The sequence below is a fragment of the Panthera onca genome, chromosome X (genome assembly GCF_046562875.1).
Source record: "Panthera onca isolate mPanOnc1 chromosome X, mPanOnc1 haplotype 2, whole genome shotgun sequence".
In the NCBI taxonomy this organism is placed as follows: Eukaryota; Metazoa; Chordata; class Mammalia; order Carnivora; family Felidae; genus Panthera; species Panthera onca.
Window position 1 is genome coordinate 18308275 of NC_138357.1, and position 26353 is coordinate 18334627.

At 41.0% G+C, this 26353-nt stretch overlaps 1 protein-coding gene and 1 pseudogene across 4 annotated transcripts in view; one reads left to right on the forward strand and one right to left on the reverse strand.

Annotated features, from left to right (window-relative positions):
* Window positions 1–2193: 2193 nt before the first annotated feature.
* The window catches only part of HPRT1 (hypoxanthine phosphoribosyltransferase 1), a 51470-nt gene continuing 27310 nt past the window's right edge, over window positions 2194–26353 (reverse strand). For 3 of the 4 annotated variants that reach the window (XM_081793108.1, XM_081793105.1, XM_081793106.1), the window contains exons 2-9: window positions 26050–26156; window positions 23974–24157; window positions 13270–13335; window positions 9263–9280; window positions 7248–7330; window positions 3636–3682; window positions 3390–3466; window positions 2194–2880 (exon numbers count right to left, since the gene is read on the reverse strand). In XM_081793108.1, coding sequence (XP_081649234.1) covers window positions 2833–2880; window positions 3390–3466; window positions 3636–3682; window positions 7248–7330; window positions 9263–9280; window positions 13270–13335; window positions 23974–24157; window positions 26050–26057 — 531 coding nt within the window. In that variant the 5' untranslated portion in view covers window positions 26058–26156 and the 3' untranslated portion in view covers window positions 2194–2832. The other variant, XM_081793107.1, reaches the window with a different exon arrangement.
* LOC145714391 (small ribosomal subunit protein eS1 pseudogene) lies at window positions 20448–21280 on the forward strand (annotated as a pseudogene).

Below are 26353 nucleotides of genomic sequence, written 5' to 3' on the forward strand. Positions count from 1 at the left end.
GTCAGCACAGCACGAACTCACGAACGGCAGGAGCGTGACCTGAGCTGAAACCAAGAGTCGGACGCTCATCCGACTGAGCCGCCCAGGCGCCCCGTGGGAATATTCCTAAAACAGACTCCATGTTCCCGTATCTCCTAAAATCAAGCAAATGGCATTTCACTTTCCTCTCCTCATGCACCTCCCTTATTATACAAGGCTGTAATGAAAGTGCAGCCGAGGACTACTGACGTGTGCCCTGTATGCCCATCTGCTCCTCTAAATGACTAAGCGACCCCAGAAGGCTTTGGCTTTTTTGCCGTTGGTGCTCTTCCTCTACCTTGACAGACCGTTATTCCAGAAATTACTGATGCTCCCATGGTGTGTCCCTTCTGTCATCTTATGAACGGACTACACGTAACCTGTTCTAAATTGGTTAAAGAAATAAAATGATTAGAAGCGTATGCCCGAAAAGCGGGTAAAGTAAGCGCTGAGAACTCTTATGAGAAAAGTGCATGAGGGGCGCCTGGGTGGCTCGGTGGGTGGAGCGTCTGACTCTTGGTTTCGGCTCAGGTCATGATGTCACAGCTCGGGAGTTCAAGCCCCGCGCTGGGCTCTGCGCTGACAGTGCGGAGCCTGCTTGGGATTCCATCTCTCTCTGCCCCTCCTGCACTCCCTCTCTCTCTAAAAATAGATGAACTTTTTAAAAAAGCATTAAAAAAAAAAAGAAAGAAAAAAGAAAAGTGTGTGAGCTCCCGGGGCCTTCCTTCCTGGCTGCCAGCTGGGCTTCCTGATGGGTTTACCAAGCAGCTCAAACATCGCCCAACCAGAAACCAAGGAGTTCCGGTGAATCAGAAGAAAACAGCTGAGCTTCTTCATGACACTGTAGCAAGAATCAGACCTTATTTTAATTCTCTGCCACTTACCAGCCATGCACCTAAGTTCTCAAAACATTCATTTCTTTCAGCATCAACTAATGTTCACGGAGCCCTTGCTAGGTCCCAGGCCACACCGTCCTGTGTCACCTGCACTACCGCATCTAACTAGCCTCACGGCATGCCTGTGGAGAGCCAGCATTCCCCCCGTTCATGAGCTGGAAACGGGTTCCAAGGTTCAGTCACTCAATGTCATACAGCTAATAAGCAAAGGTCAGGGTGGTCTAACCCAGGGCTCTTAGCCATTCATCCATTCAACATCACCTGAGTTCCCGGTAACTTTGAGACACTGAGTCTACATCAGTGCACGAGACAGATAAAAATTCTTGCCTCCCTAACGGGGCTCAAGTTCTAGAAGACTTGGATGGGGGACACAAAGAGTAAGCAATACATACAAATGTAGATAACACAGCACGTTTTTACTTTATACCACTTGAAACTGCCAACAGCCAATAATTTTTTACCTGCAAGAACGGTCATTTCACACGGTTCAACCTGACCGGAGGTGGGAAGTGCACCCGAAAAGGTGGCGGGGGAGAAGCAGCGGGACGCAGCCCATGGGGTTGCCCACCGGGAGGTGACGTGTTGACGGGAGGAGAGGAATCGGGACTCACGGCGGGTACTCCACTTGCGTGCACCAACGCCAACCTCGACGTCACAGGGTTATGAGGATCAAAGGAGAGAACGGAAGTGAAAAGGTTTTCTGCGAGTTCTAGGACTGCGACAAATGGTTACTTGGTATTACTTAAAGTTCTTCCCTACTTCGCTCCCGGGAATTACAGCAACTTTTTAAGGCATCGATACGGCTAGATGGCTCACGGGGTTGCCGGTTCATACCCTACCTGGGGCAGAGAAGCCACTGAGAGTTTGGGTTTCAAACTTTTCTTCCTGCTCCCAGAAAACAAGAGGTTTTGCTGCTGCTGGTCTTTAATCAGTAAGGTATTGTCTACATGAGGAAGGGAGCATCACGTGTCTGCAGGCAGACTGCTGAGCCGCATGCGAGACTGCGATGTGAGCCATCTAACACAACTCCGAGACAAAGCCGTGTCGCGTTAACACAGTGAGGTGTGAGAAAGTACACCGTGTGTCAGAAATTTAACGTCCCCCGGGTTGGTAAGGATTTCACCAGCTCTGCCAACCCACTCTACCAGGTAATCAGTATTTGCTATGCTTGGTAAAGATTACAACTAAAATAGCTGCTAAAACTTAACAGACAAGGAAAAGGTAACCGACACAAAAACTACACTAGGTTAATTTGTAGAGAAATGATAGGTATGCATAGTTTCTTTTAAAGAGACAGCCTTTATTGTAAGGATTTTTACACTGAAGAATTCAAAACGTGGTCAAGTTTTCTGGAATTTGCAGATTTGTATTTAAAAGGAACTGTTGACAAAGAGTTACCGGAAATCATCTGAACAAGTGAGAAAATACAGTCGATACTACTGAAACAGTAAAATAATTCCAGGACGTATGGCTTATCCAACACAACAATACCTTAGATGCTGTCACTGATAGGAAAACTGTTTCTTCCTCTTCTAAATACACAGTAGTATAATTACCAATATTCAATCACTTCTGTTCTTTCCTGAATATATAAAAATTAAAATACCAATTAAAAAACTAATATATCTTCTCTTTAAATGTTTCTTACAGATACAATTTCATTATTTTCATTCAATAGTGGTGTGGTTTAAGAGATTTTTCATTCACAAGTCAAACACCAATCCACCCAAAGGGAACTGATAGTCTATATGCTTATAGTGCAAATAAAGAACTGACATTTCTAAAATACAAAACAGATAAAATTCTTAGGAGATACATGCAGAAAGCTCTACTAGGCAGCTGGCCACAGAACTAGAACACGGGACTGGTGATTCCAAGGGGACTCCAGGCGCTTCCAAACTCAACTTGAAATCTCATCTTATGCTTTGTATTTTGCTTTTCCAGTTTCACTAATGACACAAACGTGCTGTAAAACAGAAAGTCAGAAATCCACATCAGAAAAGCGTATTCTGCACACAAGGCAAGAAGCGCGTTCTGCACCGTGCTGCGGGGCTGTTCACTGGACAGACAGATGTTCGCGCGGCCTGGCTAATCTCCCCCGCCCGTGTGCACCAACGCGCTCTCGGGCCTCCCGCCTACGGAGCAGAGGTGGGGATCTGAAGGAGAGTGAGTGCAAAGACTTGAACCAGTTCGTTTATTTCGTACTTATGACCACATCTATCATCCGCAATCATAATGGGACAGTGACTGTGTACTAAAGCTGCTCAACTGTTGCAGCCAGCAAGAAGTGTCGCGCTAGCCTGGCCACGTTCCAGCTCTCAGGACGTCTGCACTCGACTACAGCTTTATGTGACTAATGGGAACCATCAGTCTGTTCCAATGATGAGGTGCTGGAAAGAGAAAACAATTCTTCTCTTTCGTAAATTTGTATACGGGTTCTGAAAAATGAGAGCGAGGAAAAGAAGCATTACTTACATTCAAGTCCCTGAAGTATTCATTGTAGTCAAGGGCATATCCTACGACAAACTTGTCTGGGATTTCAAATCCGACAACTACAAAGAATCACAGTTCATCACTTAGATACAGCACATCACTTTCCGATCCAATGCTTACAAATGTGCCTTCTCCGCAAATATTCTCTAAAGTAACTCTACACCATTTCCTACAAAACTCGTTTGGGTTAAAGATGGTTCAATGATTGACAAAAAGTAATTCACTTACAGTCTGGTTTATAGCCAACGCTTCGAGGGGTCCTCTTCACCAGCAAGCTGTTAGTGACAAAATGTAACATGTGACATACGGAGACATGACAGGGCACCACACAAGAGAACATTAGTGCTCTGAAACCTGCTTTCACCTGCATGTAGAATATACTACGTTCGGTTTCAACACACCCCAAGGCACACTGTGAAACGGCGAGCTGGGTCACAGGGATCGCTGGGCAGGAGCAGCAGTGAGTTCACACCACAGATGAGGCCCTTGACTGAGCCCCACCTGGAACACGATCGACTGTCCTGAGAGCTGCACCCCGAGCGCCCGTGCACCCATCGAAGGGCGGCTAATCAGAAGGATGAATGGATGGGGAGTGCCAACGAGTGGTTCAGAATCCCTGGAAATCCAATCCTAACGCTGCAAACGGGTAGGAGATGTGAGCATCACCTTTTGAGACCTTTAATTCGTGGCTTACAAAGATCTTTAGGCTGAAATATAACTAGCATGCTGGAGGAGCTAGTATTTACTTCTGAGAGCAAAAATCACAGGTGGGATAAGCCACCTCCAACATAAGCCAATCTTGTAACTCAAGTGCCTACTACCTGCTGAAAATCTTCAGCCATTAAGAAAAGTTGTAGACGGTGTTTCGACAGCCTTTACGCATGTTAAGGGCAGTCCCGATACAACTTATGATTTTATACCTTCCTAGATAAATATATTTAAAAAGCTGGGAAGGACAGGAAGCGATTCTCAACTTTAGCTGCACATCAGAATGACCTGGGAACTTTAACAGAACAACACTCAAGATACCCACACCACACCCCTGACCCATACATCAGAACTGCTACGGATGGGACACCGACATAGGTTTCTTTTTGTTTTGTTTTAATTTTTACAGTCTGTAGAAGTGGGTAAATTATATAGACATAGCTCAGAGATCTTGCAGGTTTGGTTTCAGAGCACCACAACAAAGCAAATATCACAAAAGAGCGAGTCAAATGAATTTTTGGGTCTCCCAGTGCACAAAGTTATGTTTACACTGCGCTGTAGTCTATTAGGTGTGCAACAGCATTATGTCTAAAAAGTGTTCATACCTTAATTTAAAAACAGTGTATTGTTAAAACATGCTAAAACCATCATCTGAGCTTTCAGAAGTCATAATCACCGATCGCAGATCCCCACGGCAAGTATACAATAATAATGAAAAACTCTGCAACATTCCAAGAATCATCCAAATGTGACACAGACGACATGAGCAAATACTATTGGAAAAAGGAACGGCGCCTGCGTACCGACTTGCCCGATGCAGGGCTGCCACAGGCCTTCAGTCTGTAAAACACAGCACCTGCAAAGTGCGATGAGGCACAGCACAAAAGAGTGAGCTACACCTGTATTAAAAGCTACTAAGCAGCTAGAGAGTCCAACGTTAACAGCTTTTTCAAAGTTTTCATTTTGAAATAATTATGGATCCCCAGGAAGCCACAAAAGTGCACGGGAGGTCCTACGTGCCCTCTCCCCAGGTTCCTCGTCGCTAGGAGCTTGCCACCACCAGTTCCCACACAGACTCTGGGGAACCGACCTTCTCCAGATTCCACCAGTCACTCACACGTATATTTGTGTGTGTGCGCGTGCGTATACCTCTTGGCAATTTCATCACACGCGTGGATCCATGTAACCACCACCACACTGAAGATACAGAACTTTCCATCACACGAGGCTCTCTCTGTCCACCTCTTTATTTCCAGTCACACCCACCCATTACCCCCCTCACCCCGGCAAGCACTAATTCGTTGTCCGTTTCTATCATTTTGTCACTTTAAGGGGGTTGCGTAAATGGACTCACACAGGAGGTGAGCTTTCAGGATGGGCTCTTATCAGCACAACCCCCCCGAGGCTCAGCCAAGCGGCCGCGTGGCTCAATGGCGCGCTCCTCTGTCCCGCTGAGCGGGGCTCCACAGAAGGTGCACGGCGGTCTGCTTAGCCATTCACCCACTGAGGGACATTTTGGTTGTTTCCGGTTTGGGGCTATTACAGATGAAGCCGCTATGAACTTTCATACACAAATTTTTGTGAGAACGTGAATCCTCATTTCTCTGGGATAAACGCAGATGCTGGAGTCCTATGACAGCTACGTGTTTCGTTTCTCACGAAACTGCCAGACTATTTGCCAAAGCAGCCATTCCGTTTGACATTCCTATCGGTTCATAGTTTTTAAGTGTTTTATTTTTTATTTTTTGAGAGAGAGGGCATGAGCAGGGGAGAGGGGCAGGGTGGGGGAGAGAGAGAGACAATCTCAAGCAGGCTCCATGATCAGCGCCTGGATGCGGGACCTGAGCCAAAATCAAGGGTCAGATGCTCAACCGACTGCACCACCCAGGCGCCCCAATAGTGCTTACATTTTGAATTAAACTTTTAAGTTAAAATGGTTATCTAGTCATTCTTAAAGCTGCACTGAATAACAAAAATAAGCTCTCATGCTTACTCTTCTTATGTATAAAGCACAGATACACACATACTGTAAACAACGTATTTGAGATATTAAAATTCACCGGTGAGGGAGAGACTAAGAAGAAAAGGTTAAGAAACACTGACTTAGGCCAAATGCATCAGTAAGAAATGACCTAAGTATTTATTCTTTGAGCACGTCATACCTCCAGCGACACAAAATCCCTCTTTCATGAGGCATTCTCAATTCCACAGCATACTCCGGGAAAGAGGGACAAAGGAACATTCAGAAGCTACAGGACATCCTAGGTCACAGTAGGTTGACATCTACAATCCTAAAGAGCACGTAGAGAAATAAGCAAGAGCCCCGATTGGCTTCTAGGGTACTAGTGCCCTAAGAGTACATCATTATACACTCTTGTCACAGAAAAATTATAGCATGGTCAATGATTTCAAAATAAACGCTGAAACTGCAAATATATAAAACAACAAAACAACAAAAACCAAAAAACCATCTGGGATGTTACCCTACCGAAAACTTAAGGCGGTAAAGCACGAACTCTGAGCCGGCTCGCCTGGCTTCAAATCTCACCTCTAGAGTGTGCTAGCCAGGCTGTGTGCCTTCGGCCAGCTCCCTACGCCTTGGTACCCTTATCTGCAAAGTGGGAGTAAAGTGCTATCTCCCGGTTGTCAGGGATTACACTGTAATTATAATGAAATACAATTATAATTAAGCTGCAAACAAAGGTAAAACTAAGAAAGCAAAAGCCAAACAGCACAGGCAGGGCCCGGAGGTGAGGCTGCCACGTGTCGCCACTACCTGGACCTCGGAACCCATCCCCCTCCTGCCACCTCCGAACCTCAATTTGGGATCCTTGGTCTCATTTTTTCAAGAAAGTCCCAAACCATCTACCATGCTACCTGGGACAAGTTGATACCATTATCAGCATGCTGAAAAACCAAATGTTAATGATATTAGGCAAAAATGACTGCAATGAAGGGCTTTGTTAACACATGACAAAATTATTTACAAAGGATATTTACTGAGTCTTATTTGAGATCACATTACTTTTTGAAGACAACACGACTCGAGCACATTTACCGTTACAAAGAAGCAATTACTTAATCCTGTTTCAAATGAAGAAAATGCCCCATGTCATAATGTTATATACATACCTTGCAACCTTGACCATCTTTGGATTATGCTGCTTGACCATGGAGAGCAAGGTTTGCATTGTTTTGCCAGTGTCAATTATATCCTTAAAAAAAAAGAGAAAAGACATTTATATAGTTAATAAAACTGAGAAATTATATAAATACAAAGTGCCAAAGTGCTGTGTGTAAATGGAATAATGCTTTTTTTTTTTTTTTTTTTTTTTTAGTGTAACCAACTCTCGGATGCACGTGGTTAATAGACCACATTCTGAGAAACACTGCTTTATGCCATCTTGAAAGTATCCAAAAAAATAAGGTTTTACTATATAAAATGACTTTACATGAAGGTGAATCTTAGCTATTTAGTCAACATTAACGGGGCGCCTGGCTGGCTCAATAGGCACAGCACGTGACTCCTGATTTCAGGGTGGTGAGTTCAAGCCCTGTGGTGGGTGTGGAACCTACTTAATTTAAAAAAAAGTAGGACATTATCCAAAAGAAACCCATCTCCAGTTGAGAAAAAACTTCTTAAACCATAACCCTAATGCTCTTCAACGAAAACCCTCCACAGATGGTGTAAAGCTTCACAAAGTGGTACCTGTGAGTCATCAGCAACGTCAGGGCTACAGACCTGAGAAAGAGGCGGATTTCCGGGCCGCGGTGGCTAGAGTTCGGATGGCCCCCAAGACTCCCACTGCCCAGTGGACACGCCCAGGATAACCCCCACCCCCAGCATGAGCAGGCCTGTGAAAATGAGGGGGACGGTCACTCTTGTGATTAGCTCTATGAGGCAGCGCACCGGAGAGAGGATCTCCTGCTGGTTCCGAAGAAGTCAGCTGCCAGGTGAGAGGGCCCCGTGCAAGGGCGCGAGGTCGGCCTTTAGAAGCTGGGAGCCGCCCCAGGCCAGCAGCCAGGAAGACAACGGGGCCCTCGACCCTGCAACCACAAGCACTAAATTCTGCCAACCACCTAAATGAACTTGGAAGATTACCATGGGCCATGGGTGAGACAGGAGCCCCGGCCTTGATTCAGCCTGATGAGACCGAGCGGAGGACCCAGCTAACTGGTACTCAGGCCCCTGCCCCATGCAAGCGGAGAGACTACACGTGTGGTTTTCAGCTGGATTTGCAGTAATTTGTTAGGTGGCATTACCCCACACAAAATCAATCTGAAGTGGAATTAATCTACATTTACAAACAAGCAACCGGTTCCCAGGGATATTCCTGCATCCTTGGAAAAGTGTTATCTGTTTAGTTTTTAATCCACAAGCTAAAGTTTCTAAAAACCTTAAAAACAACGAAAATGAATTGGGGGATACTGTTGCTCTTAAGCCTTAAACATTTTACATACAAGAATGAGAACTCATTCTCCTGGTGAGAGTGAAAAAGCTTACAACCGCTCTGTTGAGTAATTTGGCAATAACAGTAAAACAAAATGTACTTAGTGTGGTCACTGCACGCCTGAGCGCCTGTATACAGACGGAACTCACACACGTGCATGTAGGGTGCCGCAAAAGGATGCTCTCGGCAGCCCTGTAGGAAAAATGGAAGGGCAACAAACCGGTGGATTTGTCACTGCAATGCGATGTTGCACTTTAAGGCCAACGAACCGTACGTCCCAACACGAACAATCTCAGAATGTATTGAGTGAAAATAACAAGGGGTGAGAGAGAATGTGTATAGCGCAGCACTACAGAGATCATTAAATCACAAAATATGTTTTGGATATGGATACACATATGCAATAGAAGTATAAAAAAACATACACGGGAATGATATATATAACTTTAAAAGAAAGAAAAAAAATTTCAAGCCCAAAAGAGAAGGGTAAGAAATATACCAACATTTTTCCATTATCCAATAAAAATAAATTACTAAGTATTTCTCACAAAAAAACAATCTTACTCCCTTTTACATAACACAAGCCCACCATTAAAATTGATGAAGAGGAATTTCTTTCCCTGGATTACCTTTAGGACTATGCAAACTAAGTCAGAAAAGTCATAAATAACTATATTAAAAGAAGGTGGAACTTACCTCAACAATCAAGACATTCTAGAAGAAAAAAAAATGAAAATCAGTACAATGAGTCAGACAGTGTTTCCAATTATAACTCGAATCACATCATAACAAAGTCATCATCCAAATTCCTATTTTAAGATACCTTCCTATATCAAACCCTGATTTAAACAATGGGCCGTCTGCTGGGATATGGAACTCTTTAATTAGAAATTTTCACTATAATGGAATTTTTAAAAATAAAATTTGACCTATATGTTCATTTTTTAAAAAAATCCTCATTATTTTAGGGGCACGTGGGTGGCTCAGTCGGTTAAGCGCCCGACTTCGGCTCAGGTCATGATCTCACGGATCGTGGGTTCAAGCCCCGCGTCCGGCTCTGTGCTGACAGCTCAGAGCCTGGAGCCTGCTTCGGATTCTGCATCTCTCTCTCTCTCTCTGTTCCTCCCCTACTCTCACTGTGTCTCTCTCTCTCTCAAGAATAAATAAAGATTAAGAAACATTTTTTTAATTCTCATTATTTTAAACAAATGTCTAATCTTGGGCAGAGAGTGAAATTTCTCTGGGCCTCAGTTTACCATGTGTAAAATAAGGGACTTGAACTAGTATGTCTCTTCCAACTCTAACATTCAACAACTGTAATTTTTACTGTAACTCCAAACTCATGCATTTAACTTACCATACGGAATCCAACTCAAAACCCATTTTCTCATTAGGCTGAAACTGATCTGCATTTTCTGGATGTGTTCGTATTCTTGGACTCAACTAAAGAAAGGTACCAATGCTTTCTTCCACCATAAACCCTCAGCCCAGTTTCTACCTCTCAGAATTTTATAACTGGAAAAGCCCTTACAGGAGAAACCATCTAACAATGACCTCCAAGGTAGAGAAGAGCTCTATCTATTCTTATGTCAGTTATGGGAACGAGGCAGCATTTCACATACTGGTTTAATCATTGTCATAAGAAAGATTCATGCTATATTGTGTATTTGCAGATCTCATTTCTTGGTTGCATACCTATTGCATCGGAATTTTAATGTTCTATATATTCTTCTAAGTCAGTGGTTATCAAGGTAGGGCACACGAGATCCACAGGGTTGCAAGAAAGAAATATTAGAACTTTCTTTAACCTTACCCTGTTTAACCTGTAATTTTGTGTGTATTTTGTAATATACGTAACACTGTTACCACAGTCTGTATATCATTTACCCCTTTCCTCACATCACAACTAATTTGTCTCTTTTCAAAAGATACCGCAATCTCGATCACCACTAAAGCCGAATATAAGCGGTTATTGGACCCATCATTGTTTCACCACCTACCATGTGGTTCTGTGCTGGCACATGTGAAGGACAACATGCTCCCATCCTAACTGCGGCTCACTGCTGCAGCAATTTACACCACGGGATGGAGTTATAGTTTGAAAACAGAACTGAATCATGAGACACAAACTGTATTCTAGTCTTGGCTCTAATTCTAGCTGCACAATCTTGATTAAATCATAACCACTGACTTCTGGTATTATGATATAGTTTGTACAAATCAATCAAAATCCAAAGCGAGTAAATATTTACCCGATACAAAATCGTAGTATCTAGAGTATGATCTCAATACTGTTTTAAAAATAAACAACGAGGGGCGCCTGGGTGGCTCAGTCGGTTAAGCGTCTGACCCGGTTTCAGCTCAGGTCATGATCTCACGGTTTGAGTTCGAGCCAGGCTCGGGCTCTGCACGGATAGCAAGGAGCCTGCTTAGGATCCTCTCTTTCTCTGCCCCTCCCCTCCATGTGCACCAGCTCACTCGCTCTCTCTCTCAAAACAAATAAATAAACTTAATTTTAAAAATATTTAAAAATAATGAGAATTTCTACCATTATGGAGAGCTCATTTTATGCCAAACAGCTACATCCTTACTTCATAAATGAAAAGAATGAGACTCAGAGGTCAAATAATTTGCCTAAAGTCATAAAACTAGTGAAGTGGTAAAGATCTAAAGAAGTGTTTTCAGGGTCCAAAGCCCATATTCTCAAGCACTAACTGGAAAAAAAGAGGAAAAATATTTATATACCTATGTATCTGCACACACACAGTGTCCCAAAAAGAACTGAAATAGAAAGTCTAAACAATCTCACCACCATGAAATAGCTTCACCCAACTTACGTGTCTTGTTTTTTTTCCCCCCAATAAATGTGTTCTACTGTGATGATCGTGAAAAGAAATTTATCTTAGAAAGAGACCTTTAAAGATCACAAAGCCACATAATAGGATAGAGCCATTAGGCGGGAAAGACAAGGTCAAATGGAATCCCAGGAGGCTTTGAAGGCTAGGCCCCTTCCAGCACTAAAAACTGATTATAGGAGTAAGGACTTCAAATGACTTCTAAATATGGGCAAAGCACGCTAGAAGGGAAGAATAGGTTTGGCAGTGGTATATAAGATGGGCAGGAAGGGGAAAAAGTCAACAGATTATAATTTCTCTTTTGAAGTTTTCAAAAGATGCTGAGGAAGACAAGATTAGTTTGGCATGACACTGACATGGGGCAAGGGGATTTGACACCAGTATTGCATGCTAAAGTTTCCTAACAGATAGTCAAGTAAGCTGTAACCATTAAAACCTAAAAGCCAGAGGAAGAAAAGAGCTGTGGGGCCAGACAGACCTGCATTTAGTCAAGTTCTGCCACTTAGCAGCAGTGTGACTCTGGACAAGTCTTTCAAATTTGCTGAGTCTTAGTTTCCTGATCTGTAAAATAGGGGTAACAGTATTTACCTCATGGGATGGTTGTGATACTTTTATGAGATTATGCCTTTATATTTGGCAGTGTTTACAAATAAAAAAATAACCAGCAGCTGAAAAAAACTGTAACATTCCATGATTTATCACTGGTTACTCAAAAATCATTTCAATGTATCACAAGAATAATATTCAAATATCTTAATATCTCTATTATTTCGGCCAACTGTCTACACTGGAAATATCTTGATGCATTTTAAAGAACTCTTTTTGAGATTTCTTAAAATAGTAGTATGTTTGAATTTATTGAGTATTCTAACTACCAGAAACTGTTGGAAGAGGTCTAATGCACTATTTCACTTAATGCTCTTAATTCTATGAGGTACCTGCCATTACTGTCCCCACCTTACATACGGGAGGACAGAGGGATTAGATAATCTGCCGAGGGTCACACAGAGGAAGTACCGAACCAGGCTTTGGATCAAAGCTGCCCATCTTAGGCCTGGCTCAGATGGTAGAGCATGGGATTCTTCATCTTGAGCCCCATGTTGGGTGTAGAGTTTATTTAAAAACAAACAAAAAAAAGCTGTCCATCTCTAGAACCCACACTTTCACAACTACTACATGTTTTGCTGTGTGAATCTATTTTTTTTTTTTACTTTTTTTAAGGCTTTATTTATTTATTTATGTAATCTCTATACCAAACATGGGGCTTGAACTCATGACCTTGAGACCAACAGTCACCCATTCTACCAACTAAGCCAGTCAGGTGCCCTTGAGTGAGTCTGTTTTTAAAAAGAAGACTGTTTCTCGCCCCCGCCCCCAATATATATATAAAGCTTATTTATTTTGAGAGAGAGAATGTACATGCAGGGGAGGGGCAGAGAGAGAGAGAATCCCAAGCAGGCTCCATGATGAGCTGTCAATGCAAAGTCCAGCATGAGGCTAGATCTCACGAACCATGAGATCATGACCTGAGCCGAAATCCAGAGTTGGACGCTTAACTGACTGAGCCGCCCAGGAGATGCCCAAAAATATATTTTTGGACAATTCCAAATTAGATCACCACAGAGAAAGTACTTTGTAACATGGACTTTAATGTTGGACTCTTCTGCCTCTCTTGCATATGACCTAGGGAAAGATAGCTAACTTAGATTGCTTCTAAGAGTTAAATAACCCTTGTTTAGGTGTATAAATAACCATGTAAACTGCCTCTTAGTGATAAAGCACAGTGTTACTAATTGACTCTTGGCATGAAGTCAAGAGAACTCTTTTCTTCCCCTTCAAGACACATACCTTTCCAGTTAAAGTTGAGAGATCATCTCCACCAATTACTTTTATGTCCCCTGTTGACTGGTCATTCTAGTTAAAAAAAAAAAAAAAGATATAAATACATATATGTATATCCTTTTGCGTACACACACACACACATTTCAAATTATCAAATGGGACCTAGAAGATTTAAGAAGTTAGCTATCTAATGTCATAGCATTATGATATTCTAAATGATACAAATTATTAAGAATTATGTTTCAAGAAATGAACAAGGTAACTCTCAGCTAGACATTAGTAAGAATTTTAAAGTTCTAATTGGCCATTACTGATTTGATGCTTTTAAGAGTCCTAAAAAATAGGAGACACACATTGTCAAGTGGGCAGTATTACAGCAGCCACCCATATTCAGTCACAGTAATTTCTGAACCATGAAGGAAGTTATTAGCATGACAGATGTCTGGTTCTGGCCCTGGACCATTCCCATGAGTCAAGCAAGCTCTAGATTCTGGTCTAGATCACACTCAACCCCCAAAATACTGCCTTCAACAATCTAGGCAAGATCCAGGTCATCTTCAACACAGTCTGGAGAAACAGGTCTGATTAGTAGTCCTTTAAGGCATACTTCTTACACTCCCAGTTTTCTTCTGTCACAGAATCCAGCAGAGACCCTTACAGGAGTTCAAAGGGAAATCCTCCTTATCCACTGTAGTTAGTGGTGATAATCATAATTTGGCTGTGCTAGAGCCAACGAGCAGGTGAACGAAAGAGCTGAGCTACCCTACCAGAGAACAGACCATACCAAACCTACAGCAATTAAAACAACGCTGTACCAGCACAGTTACGAAGAGCCCACGGAACAGAATAGAGCCCAGAAACACACCCAGAAATATATGAGGATTTAGTATATGATAAAGACAGTATTTTAAGTCAGTAAGGAAAAGATGAATTATTCAATGAAGTAGTTATCCATTTGGGGGGGGGGGGGAATAAAGTATGATCCCTACCTCACAGCATACCCAAAAATAAATTCCAGCTGAATTAAAATCTAAATGTAAAAAATAAAACTATAAGCAGACCGGAAGAAAACGTAGAAGAAATATTTCTACATTCTTAGGGTAAAAACCCAGGCATAACATGAACCCAAACTGAAAGAAAAGATCTGTAACAAATATTCCCATTATATGCTGGATTCCAAGAACAAGAATCCAATAGAAAATGAAGAACAAACACAAATAGGCAATTCACAAAAGAGAAGGCCATAACATATAAAATGATATTGAGCTGAGAGACAAACACTAAAACAATGTGATTCTCCATTCATCCATTCACACTGGCAAAATTTAAGCCTGATGATATATGTTGACAAAAGTGAGGGGGAACAAGCACTCCCAGTGAGAGTATAAACTGGTACAAGCCTTTTTCAAAATGACATAGCAATACCTATTAAATTGTAAGCATGTGGGGCACCTGGGTGGCTCAGTTAGTTAAGCGTCTGACTTCGGCTCAGATCATGATCCCACAGTTTGTGTGTTCAAGCCCCAGTCGGGTTCTGTGCTGACAGTACAGAGCCTGCTTGGGATTCTCTCTCTCCCCCTCTCTCTCTGCCCCTCCCCTGCTTGCTCGCTTTCTCTCTCTCTCTCTCTCTCTCTCTCTCAATAAATAAAACTTAAAAATAAATAAAAAATAAAATAAAATGAAATCGTAAGCATGTGTGCCATTTGCCACAGCAATCCTACTGATGCTATAAAAACACAACTATGCAAAGATACATATAAAGGAGGTTCACTGTATCAACTATTTATAAAAAAGAAAAACTGGAGACAACCAACATGTCTATTAACAGGGACCTATTTAAATTAATTTCATCTGCAAAAGGTAATACTGTGCCACTATTAAAAAGAATCTGAAAATCTATACATGCTGACATGAACAATGGGAATTAAAAACACCAAGTAGTAGAGCAATGTGTTGCCTATGAAACCACTTTTGTTCAGCATTTTAAACAAGTTTATAACATCAGTTACGTCTCAGTAGTGAGAAAGGGGATAACAAGGCTTTTTACCTTTATATACTTCCATTTTCGTCATTTGCTTCTTTACACATGTCCATTTTATATGGAGCATCATTTTAAAAAAAACACAACTGGGCCAAAACTATTCAGTGTTGCAAACTAAAAAGATCTAAGTATGACTTCTGATATGAAAAAATTCAAGCATATTACTTTTCAAGGAAATTAATAGACACCTTTTATTCAACTAACTTAAAACCTAGAATTTCAAACAGAGAGAAATGATTAATAGCAAAAAAAAAGAAAGAAAAAAAAGAAAGACTGTACAAAACCTGAAGCTTTCTATGAATGAATCATATTAAATGATTTACATGGTACAGCAAAGCAGACAGTGACATCTTCTGTACAAGTTTGGTATTACAGTCCAATTCCAAATGCCATCCCCCCCCCCCCCCGCCTTTTTTTTTTTTTTTTTTTTTTTTTTTTTTTAAACAGAGAAAGGAGAACTGAAAAGTATGGAGCCAAGGGGAAAAAAACCCATGATTCAAAGACTATGGTGACGCGCTAAGAGAAAAGAACTCTAAGCATGTAAGACACTTGCTCCACTAGCATCCAAACAAACCTCCATATTCCTGTTTGCCTCAAGAGACTTTTTTTTTTTAACGTTTATTCATTTTTTGAGAGACAGAGAGAGACAGAGCTTAAGTGGGGGAGGGGCAGAGAGAGAGGGAGACACAGAATCCAATGCAGGCTCCAGGCTCTGAACTGACAGCACAGAGCCCGACGTGGGGCTCGGACTCATGACCTGAGCCGAAGTCAGATACTTAACCGACTGAGCCACCCAGGCACCCCTCAAGAGGAGAATTTAGTTTAAATCTCCTTTTCACGTGAAAAGCCACCTTGCCAATGGAGGCTACTAAAGAAGATGCGTTTAAGAAAAATATTCCAGCCCAGTGTGCTAGGATACAGGCGTTAAATGCCCCAATCGCACAGAAATGGCATCCATGGATCAAGTGTCCTGCCAGAGGAACCTGCCTCCCCCCCTCTCCCGGTGCCACAAGTTTCCCCCTGGATCCCTGCTTTGTTACATTACTGAGTTGACTCTCGCATGCCTCATCTTTAACGAGATGATGGGGCTGGCGTGGGGGAGGGGAGAGTCCCCCTCACGAGTTGCTCTTCCCTCTTCTCAATCACCCCATCCCCTCATTCGTCCCAGCCAGACAGCCCAATCTGTCCTCAACTGAGAGTGTCATCGTCGACTACATATCATTCCCAAAGAAACTCTCTGGGTCTACAAATACCTACCCTTAGCAACTGTGTCTACCTTTTTTTTTTAAGTGTTAAGACTGGCAGTTATGATTTTTGCTTTTTTTTATTCAGGTATAATTAACATACAGTGTTATAGCAATTTCACATGTACAATTACCTTTCATGAGTCTAGGTGAGAAAAATGAGAAAGGAATTAGGAAGGAACTTTGTTTATTCTTAGTTGTACATGGCTAGGGATTTTGCAGCCTCTAGGCGGCAACAAGAACCGCAGCCTGGTACAGGAAAGCAGGAGAGAAGGCTGTGCGAGAACACACAACGAACGGGCTGCAAAAGAACGGCTTGGAACAAACAGGAGACCATAAGAAGAGGATGCAGAGAGGCCAACCCCCAAAGCTGAGCTCCCAAGAGGGCAAGACTAGGAGTCGTACTGAGGTAGGACGTCTGGGCTTAGCACCACGGGGATTGCTCGTTGCAGCGAACTCCAGACAGTTCTTTCAGAGCCCTAGAATGGAGTTGCCGGGAAAGTCACTCCCTCTACGTCCAGCTCGGCCCCGGTCCACCACACTCAGGCAGGCGCTCCGCACATCCTAATCACAAGCATCCTCTGTCTTTCCCCGCTTTCCTGTACCGTGATCAAATATCAACAGCAGTGACAGTATTAGAATCATATACCTTTAGAAGTAGACCACACCTCAGACGAAAAACGGCAGATACCCAATTTTTGGAAAATATATACAGAAAAAGTAGGTCTGGAAGGATATACACCCAGGGAGTAATTGATTTACCTGTGTTTTATGAGTTTTTTGAAAAAATACGTTCCTTTTAAAAAAAGTTATTATTATCAATTTAAAAAATGATGCTAATAGTGAACGACGCCTGGCTGAATCAGTCGGTGGAGCTTGGGACTCTTGATTTTGGGGTCGTGAGTTCAAGCCCCATGTTGGGCCCAGAACTTACTTAAAAGGTAAAAGAAAATAGGGGCACCTTGGTGGCTCAGTTAAGCGTCTGACTCTTAATCTCAGCTCCTGGTTCATGAGATTGAGCCCCTCATTGGGCTCAGCACTGACAGTGGAGAGCCTGCTTGGGATTCTCTCTGCCCCTCCCCTACTCATGCTCTCACTCGCTCTCAAAATAAATAAATGTTTAAAAATAAAAAATAGTAAAACAAATGTTTTTAATGATGCTAATGAAGCAGGGCTCCTGGAGCATCTACTCCTGCACCATCCGAGACAGTAGCCGCTGAGCACATGTGGCAATTACAGGTGACCCTGGAACAACACAGGTTTGAACTGTGCAGGCCCATTTACACATGCATATTTTTGATCAGTACAGTGCAGAACTAGAAGTGTATTTTCTCTCCTTTGTGGTTTCCTTAGTAACATCTTCTTTTCTCAAGTTTACTGTGAGAATACAGAATATAATACAAAAAACATACAAAATATGTGTTAATCAGCTGTTTATGTTAGCAGTGAGGCTTCTGGGCAATAGCAGGCTGTTAGTAGTTAAGTTTTGGGGGAGTCAAAAGTGATACAAGAATTTTCGACTGTGCAGGGGGTTAGCACCCTAACCCCTGTATTGTTCAAGGGTCAACTGTTCTTAAAATTACATAAAATTAAAAATTCAGTTCTTCTGTTGCAGAAGACCTAATTCAAGTGCTCAACAGAGTGGCTCTGTATTTGACAGCACAGATACAGAACACTTCCATCATCACAGAAAGTTCTATTGTTCAGCACTGCTCTAATCAAACCAAAGATACCATTTGCACAACGTAATACTGAAAAAATTGAAGAGTTAGTGCTGACATTTAATATCTAGTGTTTTCGGGGCACCTGGGTGGCTCAGTTGGTTTAGTCTACGTCTTCAGCTCAGGTCATGATCTCACGGTTTGTGGGTTCGAGCCCCGCTTCGGGCTCTGTGCTGACAGCTCAGAGCCTGGAGCCTGTTTCAGATTCTGTCTGTCTGTGTGTCTCTCTCTCTCTCTCTCTCTCTCTCTCTCTGCCCCTCCCCCACTCATGCTTTGTCTCTCTCAAGTAAATAAACATTTAAATTTTAAAAATCTAGCGTTTTCAAATACAGTTTCTACAACCTTGAGTAGTTATTGCACCCAATCTTCATGCTTTTCATTCCAGGTCTGGTTTGGAGCAAGGATCTGAATCAATAAACAGGTTCAACAGAACCACTTTGCATGGCCTTGTATACAACAGATGGGCAATATGTTTGCTGAGTGAATTATTTTCCTTCATTTTTTGAATATAAAATTTGTGGGTTAGCAGGGCCAAACTTGAACACTACCTTTATGTTCTAAGAAACAAGGTGTTTATATAATACCTCAGCCTACATCCAAGTGAAAACCCACAGGAAATGGCTAGAGTATACTTTTGATACAGTTCTGGTAGTTGCTTATACCACAGATAGTACACATCCCCTTTCCTGCCAATTTATACTGAACAAATTCTTTCCCCCATACATGTCTATGGTCTTAAATGAATAAGCAGGAAATAGAAATCGCTCCACTTGCTTTATAGACAGATAGATAGATATTAGATTTATAGAAGATTTTTTAAAAAGCCAAAAGATTAAAAAAAGAAAAAAAAAAGCAGACCTGAAAGCAATCGACTAAATAAAGGAAAAGGTCAGACTGAAAGCTACTGACCTCTTCCCATAAGAGGCACTTTAAGAAACTACTCCAATATTTTCCACATTTTTCGTTAACAAGTTCAAATAGCCACCCTCTTACAAATTACAAGGTAATTTGCATCTTTGATACATTAAACAGCTTAATCAAGCTACTAACCAAGCGACTTCCAAGATCAAGACTGAAAGTTATAGCTTTACACACCTTGACTGCAACTGACGAAAAGAAATCTCACAACTGGCGAGATAACTTGTTTGCATACAAAACTTCTGACTGGTAGAAAATGAAGAAATAAAAGGAAGCCATATCAGAGGATTCAAGTCAGTTACAAGTTTTCCCAAACGAGACTCAGTTCTGCACAATTAAAGGTGTGGGTTCAATTCAAAAAACCTGTATGATCTTGGGCAAGTCATTTCATCCCCCTGCACCTCCCTGTTCTCAAGTGTACATGGAGATAATAATTCAGAACTCAAAAAATTTTCTCCAAGATTTCAAATCGTAAGAACAATTTCATTTTAACGTAAGCCACTTTGTCCGGACACGATAAATCAGGTTAATTTTCCCTTTGTTTAAGACCCATACAAAAATATTACCACAAAAAATTTACCTGACAATTTTTCCCCCTGAGGCTTCATCTTTTTTTTTTAATTTTTTTTTTAACGTTTGTTTATTTTTGAGACAGAGAGAAACAGAGCATGAATGGGGGGAGGGTCAGAGAGAGAGGGAGACACAGAATCGGAAGCAGGCTCCAGGCTGCGAGCTGTCAGCACAGAGCCCGATGCGGGGCTCTAACTCGTGAACCACGAGATCATGACCTGAGCCGAAGTCGGACACTTAACTGACTGAGCCACCCAGAGGCTTCATATTTTTATGATGAAAAAAATTATTTAAAAAATTACTATGAAATTAAACTTATAAGAAAGAAAACACATTTGCATACTTATCAATTATTCCATTCTTCTGAATTATCACAGAGGCTTAAGGATAGAAAAGGTCTTTGAATATACAGTACTACATTTCATTGTTCTAAGCTGCACACTCACATTTTAATACCCTTGAAATTGATGTATTACAACTGATGGCAACTTACAATATAACTGACAGTGTCTTCTTTTGTAGTGGTACAAAAAACAGGGGTACGTTAACATCAGTGACACCTTACATTTAATGAAATATGGTATTTGGAATCCCCAGGCAATTTCCCATCGAGGCACTAAGCAAATAAAATCCTACCTAGCTACTCTAAGAGTATGTAAACTACGTCCTTTTGGCTCCCTGAGCAGTGCCATGGCGGCTGGCAAGAAAAGTGCCTTACAAAAGTCGGCAAAAAAGGGAGCCAAGAAGAAAGTTGTTGATCCATTTTCTAGGAAAGACTGGTATGATATGAAAGCACCAGCTATGTTCAATATAACAAATATTGGAAAAACACTAGTCACAAGAACTCAAGGAACCAAAATCGCATATGATGGCCTCAAGGGTTGTATTTTTGAAGTGACCCTTGCTTATCTGCAGAATGATGAAGTTGCATTTAGAAAATGCAAGCTAATTACTGAAGATTTCCAGGGCAAAAATTGCCTAATTTCCACGGCACAGATCTTACCCATGACAAAATGTGCTCCATGGTCAAAAAATGGCAGACCAGGACTGAATCTCATGTTGACGCCAAGACTAGCAATGGTTACTGGCTTCATCTATTTTGTGTTGGTTTTACTAACAAATGCAACAATCAGATTCAGAAGACCTCTCACGCTCAGCACCAACAGGTCCACCCAATTCAGAAAAAGATGATGGAGATCATGACCCGAGAGGTGCAGACAAGTGACTTGAAAGAAGTCGTCAACAGATTGATTCCAGACAGCACTGGAAAACACACAGAAAAGGCCTGTCGGTCTATTTATCCATTCCAGGATGTCTTCGTTAGAAAAGTGAAAATGCTGAAGAAGCCTAAGTTTGAATCGGGAAAGCTCATGGAGCTTCACGGTTAAGCTTCTGGAAAAGCTACTGGGGGTGAGGCTGGCGCTAAGGTTGAACGAGCTGATGGATACGAGTCGCCAATCCAAGAATTTTTAAAATTAAGACATCTGATGGTGACAAAAGATCTTATTGTTTGTGATGTTTAAAAAAAAAAGACTACGTGTAAACTCGGATATGTATGCACGTACAGTCAGAGAGAAAATTCTTTTACATGTGAGAAATAGGGGCACCTGGGTAGCTCAGTCAGTTAAGCATCCGACTCTTGATTTCGGCTCAGGTCATGACCTCACAGTTCGCGGGTTCAAGCCCCGCATCGGGCTCTGTGCTGTCAGTGGGGAGCCTGCTTGGGATTCTCTGTCTCCCTCTCTCTCTGCCCCCTCCCCGCTTGCATGCACTCTCTCGCTCTCTCAAAATAAATGAACATTTTAAAAAAATTTTAAATAAAAAATAACATATTAGAAATAAAAGTGGTAGAGTGGAAGTCAGGGTAACTTCATTTCTTCATTTCTTTACTTCCTGTAATTGTATGCTTTTTCGTAATAAACATGTATTCTTTAATCAAAAAAAGGCAATTTTTATTTTGGAGGAAAACTAGATGCAGTGTGCTGTTACTGTTACTGCTCTTTACATATTCCAGAAACATTTAACAGTTCATGGAGCATTACTTTAGGATTAGTACAGATCAGTTAAGGTTTAATTCACTGTTTCAAATTGGTCAAGATCAGCATGTAAAACTACACTAACATCAATGTTACTGACACTGCAACAATTCTAAATTTCCATCTCAGGATTTTATCAAGTTAAGCTGCATGATTTTTAATATGTACGTGTGAAGATCTTCCATGACAAGCTGATGAATTATTAAATAGGGCAGAAATGTTACTTCAAATCAACAGTAAGTATATGGGTTTAATTTTTTGTTGTTTAGTAGTAAATTTACACAGAATTTCACATAGAACAGATATGATTTTTCTCTATGTAAAAACTAACCTAAAAACTTGCTTTGCTTATGCTTAAGACTTCATTCTTTTTTTTAATATGTGATTTTTTAAATGTTTATTTATTTTGAGAGCGAGAGAGTGTGCATGTAAGCAGGGGAGGGGCAGAGAGAGAAAGAGAGAGGCAGAGAGAGGCAGAGAGAGGCAGAGAGAGAGAGAGAGAGAGAGAGAGAGAGAGAGAGAGAGAGAGAACGAACCCCAGTCAGGCTCTGCACTTCAGCCCAGAGCTCAATGAGGGGCTGCATGTCCCATGAACCATGTGGTCATGACCTGAGCCCAAATAATAGTTGGCCGCTTAACCGACTGAGCCACCCAGGTGCCCCTAAGATCTCATTCTTTTTATCAGCTCAGGGCTTAAGCTTAATAATCCTCTAAGATTTAAAACTAATAGGAAAAAAAAACCTGAAAGGAGAAAATGGAATTAAACTGTCAAAGTATTTCCATGGCTTTATACTGTTCTTATAACTATAAAATACTTTAAAGAAGAAAATATTAAGTTCCCCTCATTTTTTTCACAAGTGTTCAAAGAAAAAGCATTCTATGCAAATCCTGAAAGAAATTAAATTTAAGGCATAAAGAAATAAGACTGATTTTTATGTATATGTGTGTGGAGCGGGGGCAGGGGGACTCCAGAAGATCAAAAGCGAAATCATACCATGGACCAGAAGTACCTGTTTTGACTCTAAGCCAACAATCAATTAAAGGCTGGGTAGCTACTGCCAGCAATTACACTGACTAGATTCCAATCTTAGTGTAAACCAGCTAACCAACTGTAACTAACTTCTGTTAGAGTGAAATCCAAACTCTTCATTTAAGCAATTCTTTAATTCATGCAAGACTTTGACAAATTAAAAGGAGCTTGTAGTTATGAAGGAATGTCATGGTGTATGAGCACAAAGGGTTTTCGGGGGATAGGGAAAATGTCTTAAATCGTTCTCCAATCACCCACAGGACTGATGAAAATGTGGAAAAGGTCAAAAAACTTGGGTCAAATAGATGATTAACTGGGAGAATGAAGGTTGAAAGTTAAATGTAAGTAGCTTTATTCTCAATGAAAATATAAACATAAGGCTAGTTTCTACAAAGATGCACAATACAGATTCATGAAACAACAAAGACCAGACATTTATTCTAATCTTTGAAGAAGCTAGGAGAAACCCCACTTGTAAGGAAAATAGTAAACCCGCAGGCACTACAGCGCCCACAGGCAACCAGACACAAACAACACTATGAACTAATAAAAATCACACATTCACATGCTCAAAGAAATTATGGAGGATGAAATTCACATGTAAAGATCACACGGACTCTGGCTCATCTGACAGTGTCAATAATGGTTATTGTGTCAATATTCTCAGACATTTGAGATCCCGTGACACCGGCAGAGTAACTGAATCCAAAGGTTTCTTCAGTGGGCCGGTGCTTTCACTCCACATGTGCTTTCTAGGAAACAACTGTTGGCCCACCTTATTTATCAGCTGCAAACTGACTTTCAACTCCCCGGAAAACCAATCTAGCTCCAGAGAAGAGAAGAGATCTGCCAACACTAAGTATAGTCAAAAATGTAACTCCAGGTCCCAACAGCAACTCCCAAAAGTGGTCTTTAAAAAACCAGAAAAACAAAACCAGATCAAAAATCCTTTAAAAAAAGTGACTAGTCTAAGGTGATTAGTTTGAAAAAGACAATATTCACTTGTAGACAAAGTAGTAGTGAATAGATTAGAAAATGTCACTGTAACCAAGTGCAATGAACATGTAAGTATGGTTTGTAGACTTTCAAACACACACAGAAAAACGTACAGTTACCAAGGTTTTTATAAGCATATATTAAGTATACTTACACAGTAGCTCTTCAGTCTGATGAAATCTACAGTCATAGGAATGGATCCATCACTATTTCTGTTCAGTGCTTTGATATAATCCAGCAGGTCAGCAAAGAATTTATAGCCCCCCTTGAGCACACAGAGGGCTACGATGTGATGGCCACCCATCTCCTTCAACACGTCTCGGGCAAGACGCTCGGTCCTAGAGAAGTATCAGGAATTTAATAGAAATTAATTTACAATATAATAGAAATATATTTAGCTTTATACCAAACATCCCCTTTAGGCATTAAACTTCCACCAAACACATCCTTTGCCCCCCCATGAAGTATACCCTTGCTTCATAAAGTAAAGATAAACTTCAAAATACAGGTATACTGTAACATCTATCATAAATATTTAAGGGGCGCCTGCGTGGCTCAGCCGATTAAGAGTCTGACTCTTGGTCTCAGCTCAGGTCATGATCTCACGGTTCATGGGTTCGACCCCCGCATCAGGCTCTGAGCTGACATCGCAGAGCCTGCTTGGGATTCTCTCTCCCTCTCTCTCTGCTTCTCCCCCACTTGCTCTCTCTCTCAAAATAAATAAATAAACATTAAAAAAATAAATATTTAAAATGCAAATTAAAATACCATTGTCACCTATCAGAATGGCAAATTCTGATTAAATGAGATTTCCCTGATAATAGGCAATATTGTAAGAGACTGCGAAAAAGAGCACTGTCGTATACCACTGTGAGTATAAATTAAAACAACGTTTTGGAGCATAATCTGGCGGTATCAGAAGCATTCAATAAATACCTTCCCCTTGACCCAGATCTTCCCCATGGATAAAGCTGAAGCAAGTGACCAAATGTGTATAAGAGGATGTTCCCTTCTAGTATGGTCTGTAAAATAATGGTGATATCTTGCATGTCCGTCAATAAAGGACTGCTTAGATCAGTTATGGTACAATCAGAAAATGGAATGTTATGCAACCTTCAAAATATAGGATAGCTCTAACCATACTAGTATGAAACAGTGCCCGATAAATTTCAGACCTGTATGACAGTACCACCTTCAAAATATAGGAGAAAGCTCTAAATATACTAATATGAAAACATCTCCAATACACTTCAGACCTGTATGATAGTACATGCCTATGTGTTAAAATATACGCAGTTGACTCTTGGACAACACAGGTTTGAACTGCACACACAAGTCCACTTATACATGGATTTTGTTATAAATATCACACTATAAATATATTTTCTCTTCCTTATGATTTTATTAATGACATATTTCTCCAGCTTACTTTATTGTAAGAATACAGTATATAACACATATACAAAATATGTGTTCATCAACTATATGTTATCAGTGAGACTTCTGGTCAACAGTAGGCTATTAATAGTTAAGTTTTAAGCGGAGTCAGAAGTGATACACAGATTTTGACTGCGCAGATGGTGGCATCCCTAACCCCCACATTGTTCAAGAGTTACTGTACATATATTTGCATACAGCATATGTGCATAGCCAGTGTGTACGAAGGACTATGCAGGAGGCTGAGAGGAAGAACTCTACTCATTTAAAGCCTCAATCCTTAGAATATTTTACAACAGCTATATATTGATACTATAACCTTAAAGTCAAAAACAAAATAGCCACACAAGGCAAGCATTTAAATACCAAGTAAGGTCTCTCACTGCAATTCATTTAAGGGGAACTCTTCAAGCTAGACATGCATAATAGTCAAAACATTACCTTCCCCTCCTGTGATTTAGCCCCAGCCCATTATCCTGTTCAAGGCTGAGCAATCAAAGACTGTTACTAGAGTTCATTCCTCCAATGTCCCTTCAATGTTTACTTTATTCTACTCCCTACAGATTCCTAGTATACCATGACTTACACTGGGTAATTAGCTCTCCCCCCAACTTTTTTGTAAAGAGGGCCCTAAAACAGAAAACCTCTATTATTCGACAAGCTGGCCTAGTTTATGTTCAAACATCAATGCCTTAAAACAGTTGCTGACACTTGAAATTAATAGAAAATTAAGAAAAAACAGAAATAGAAATTAAGAAAAAAACCAAAAACTTCAATTTAAGATCTTACTAACCTGTCCATAATTAGTCCATGAGGAATAAACACCTTTTCCAAATCCTCAGCGTAATGATGAGGTATACAGAATAAATCTAGGTCATAACCCGGTTCATCATCACTAATCTGAAAAAGAAATATGACTGTTTCAGTGACAGCATTACACGACTGAATTTAGATGTTAAAAAACCTTAGCCTATGAGAGAAATTTAGGGGCGCCTGGGTGGCTCAGTCGGTTGGGTGTCTGACTTCGGCTCAGGTCATGATCTCACAGTTCGTGGGTTCAAGCCATGCATCAGGCTCTGTGCTGACCGCATGCTCAG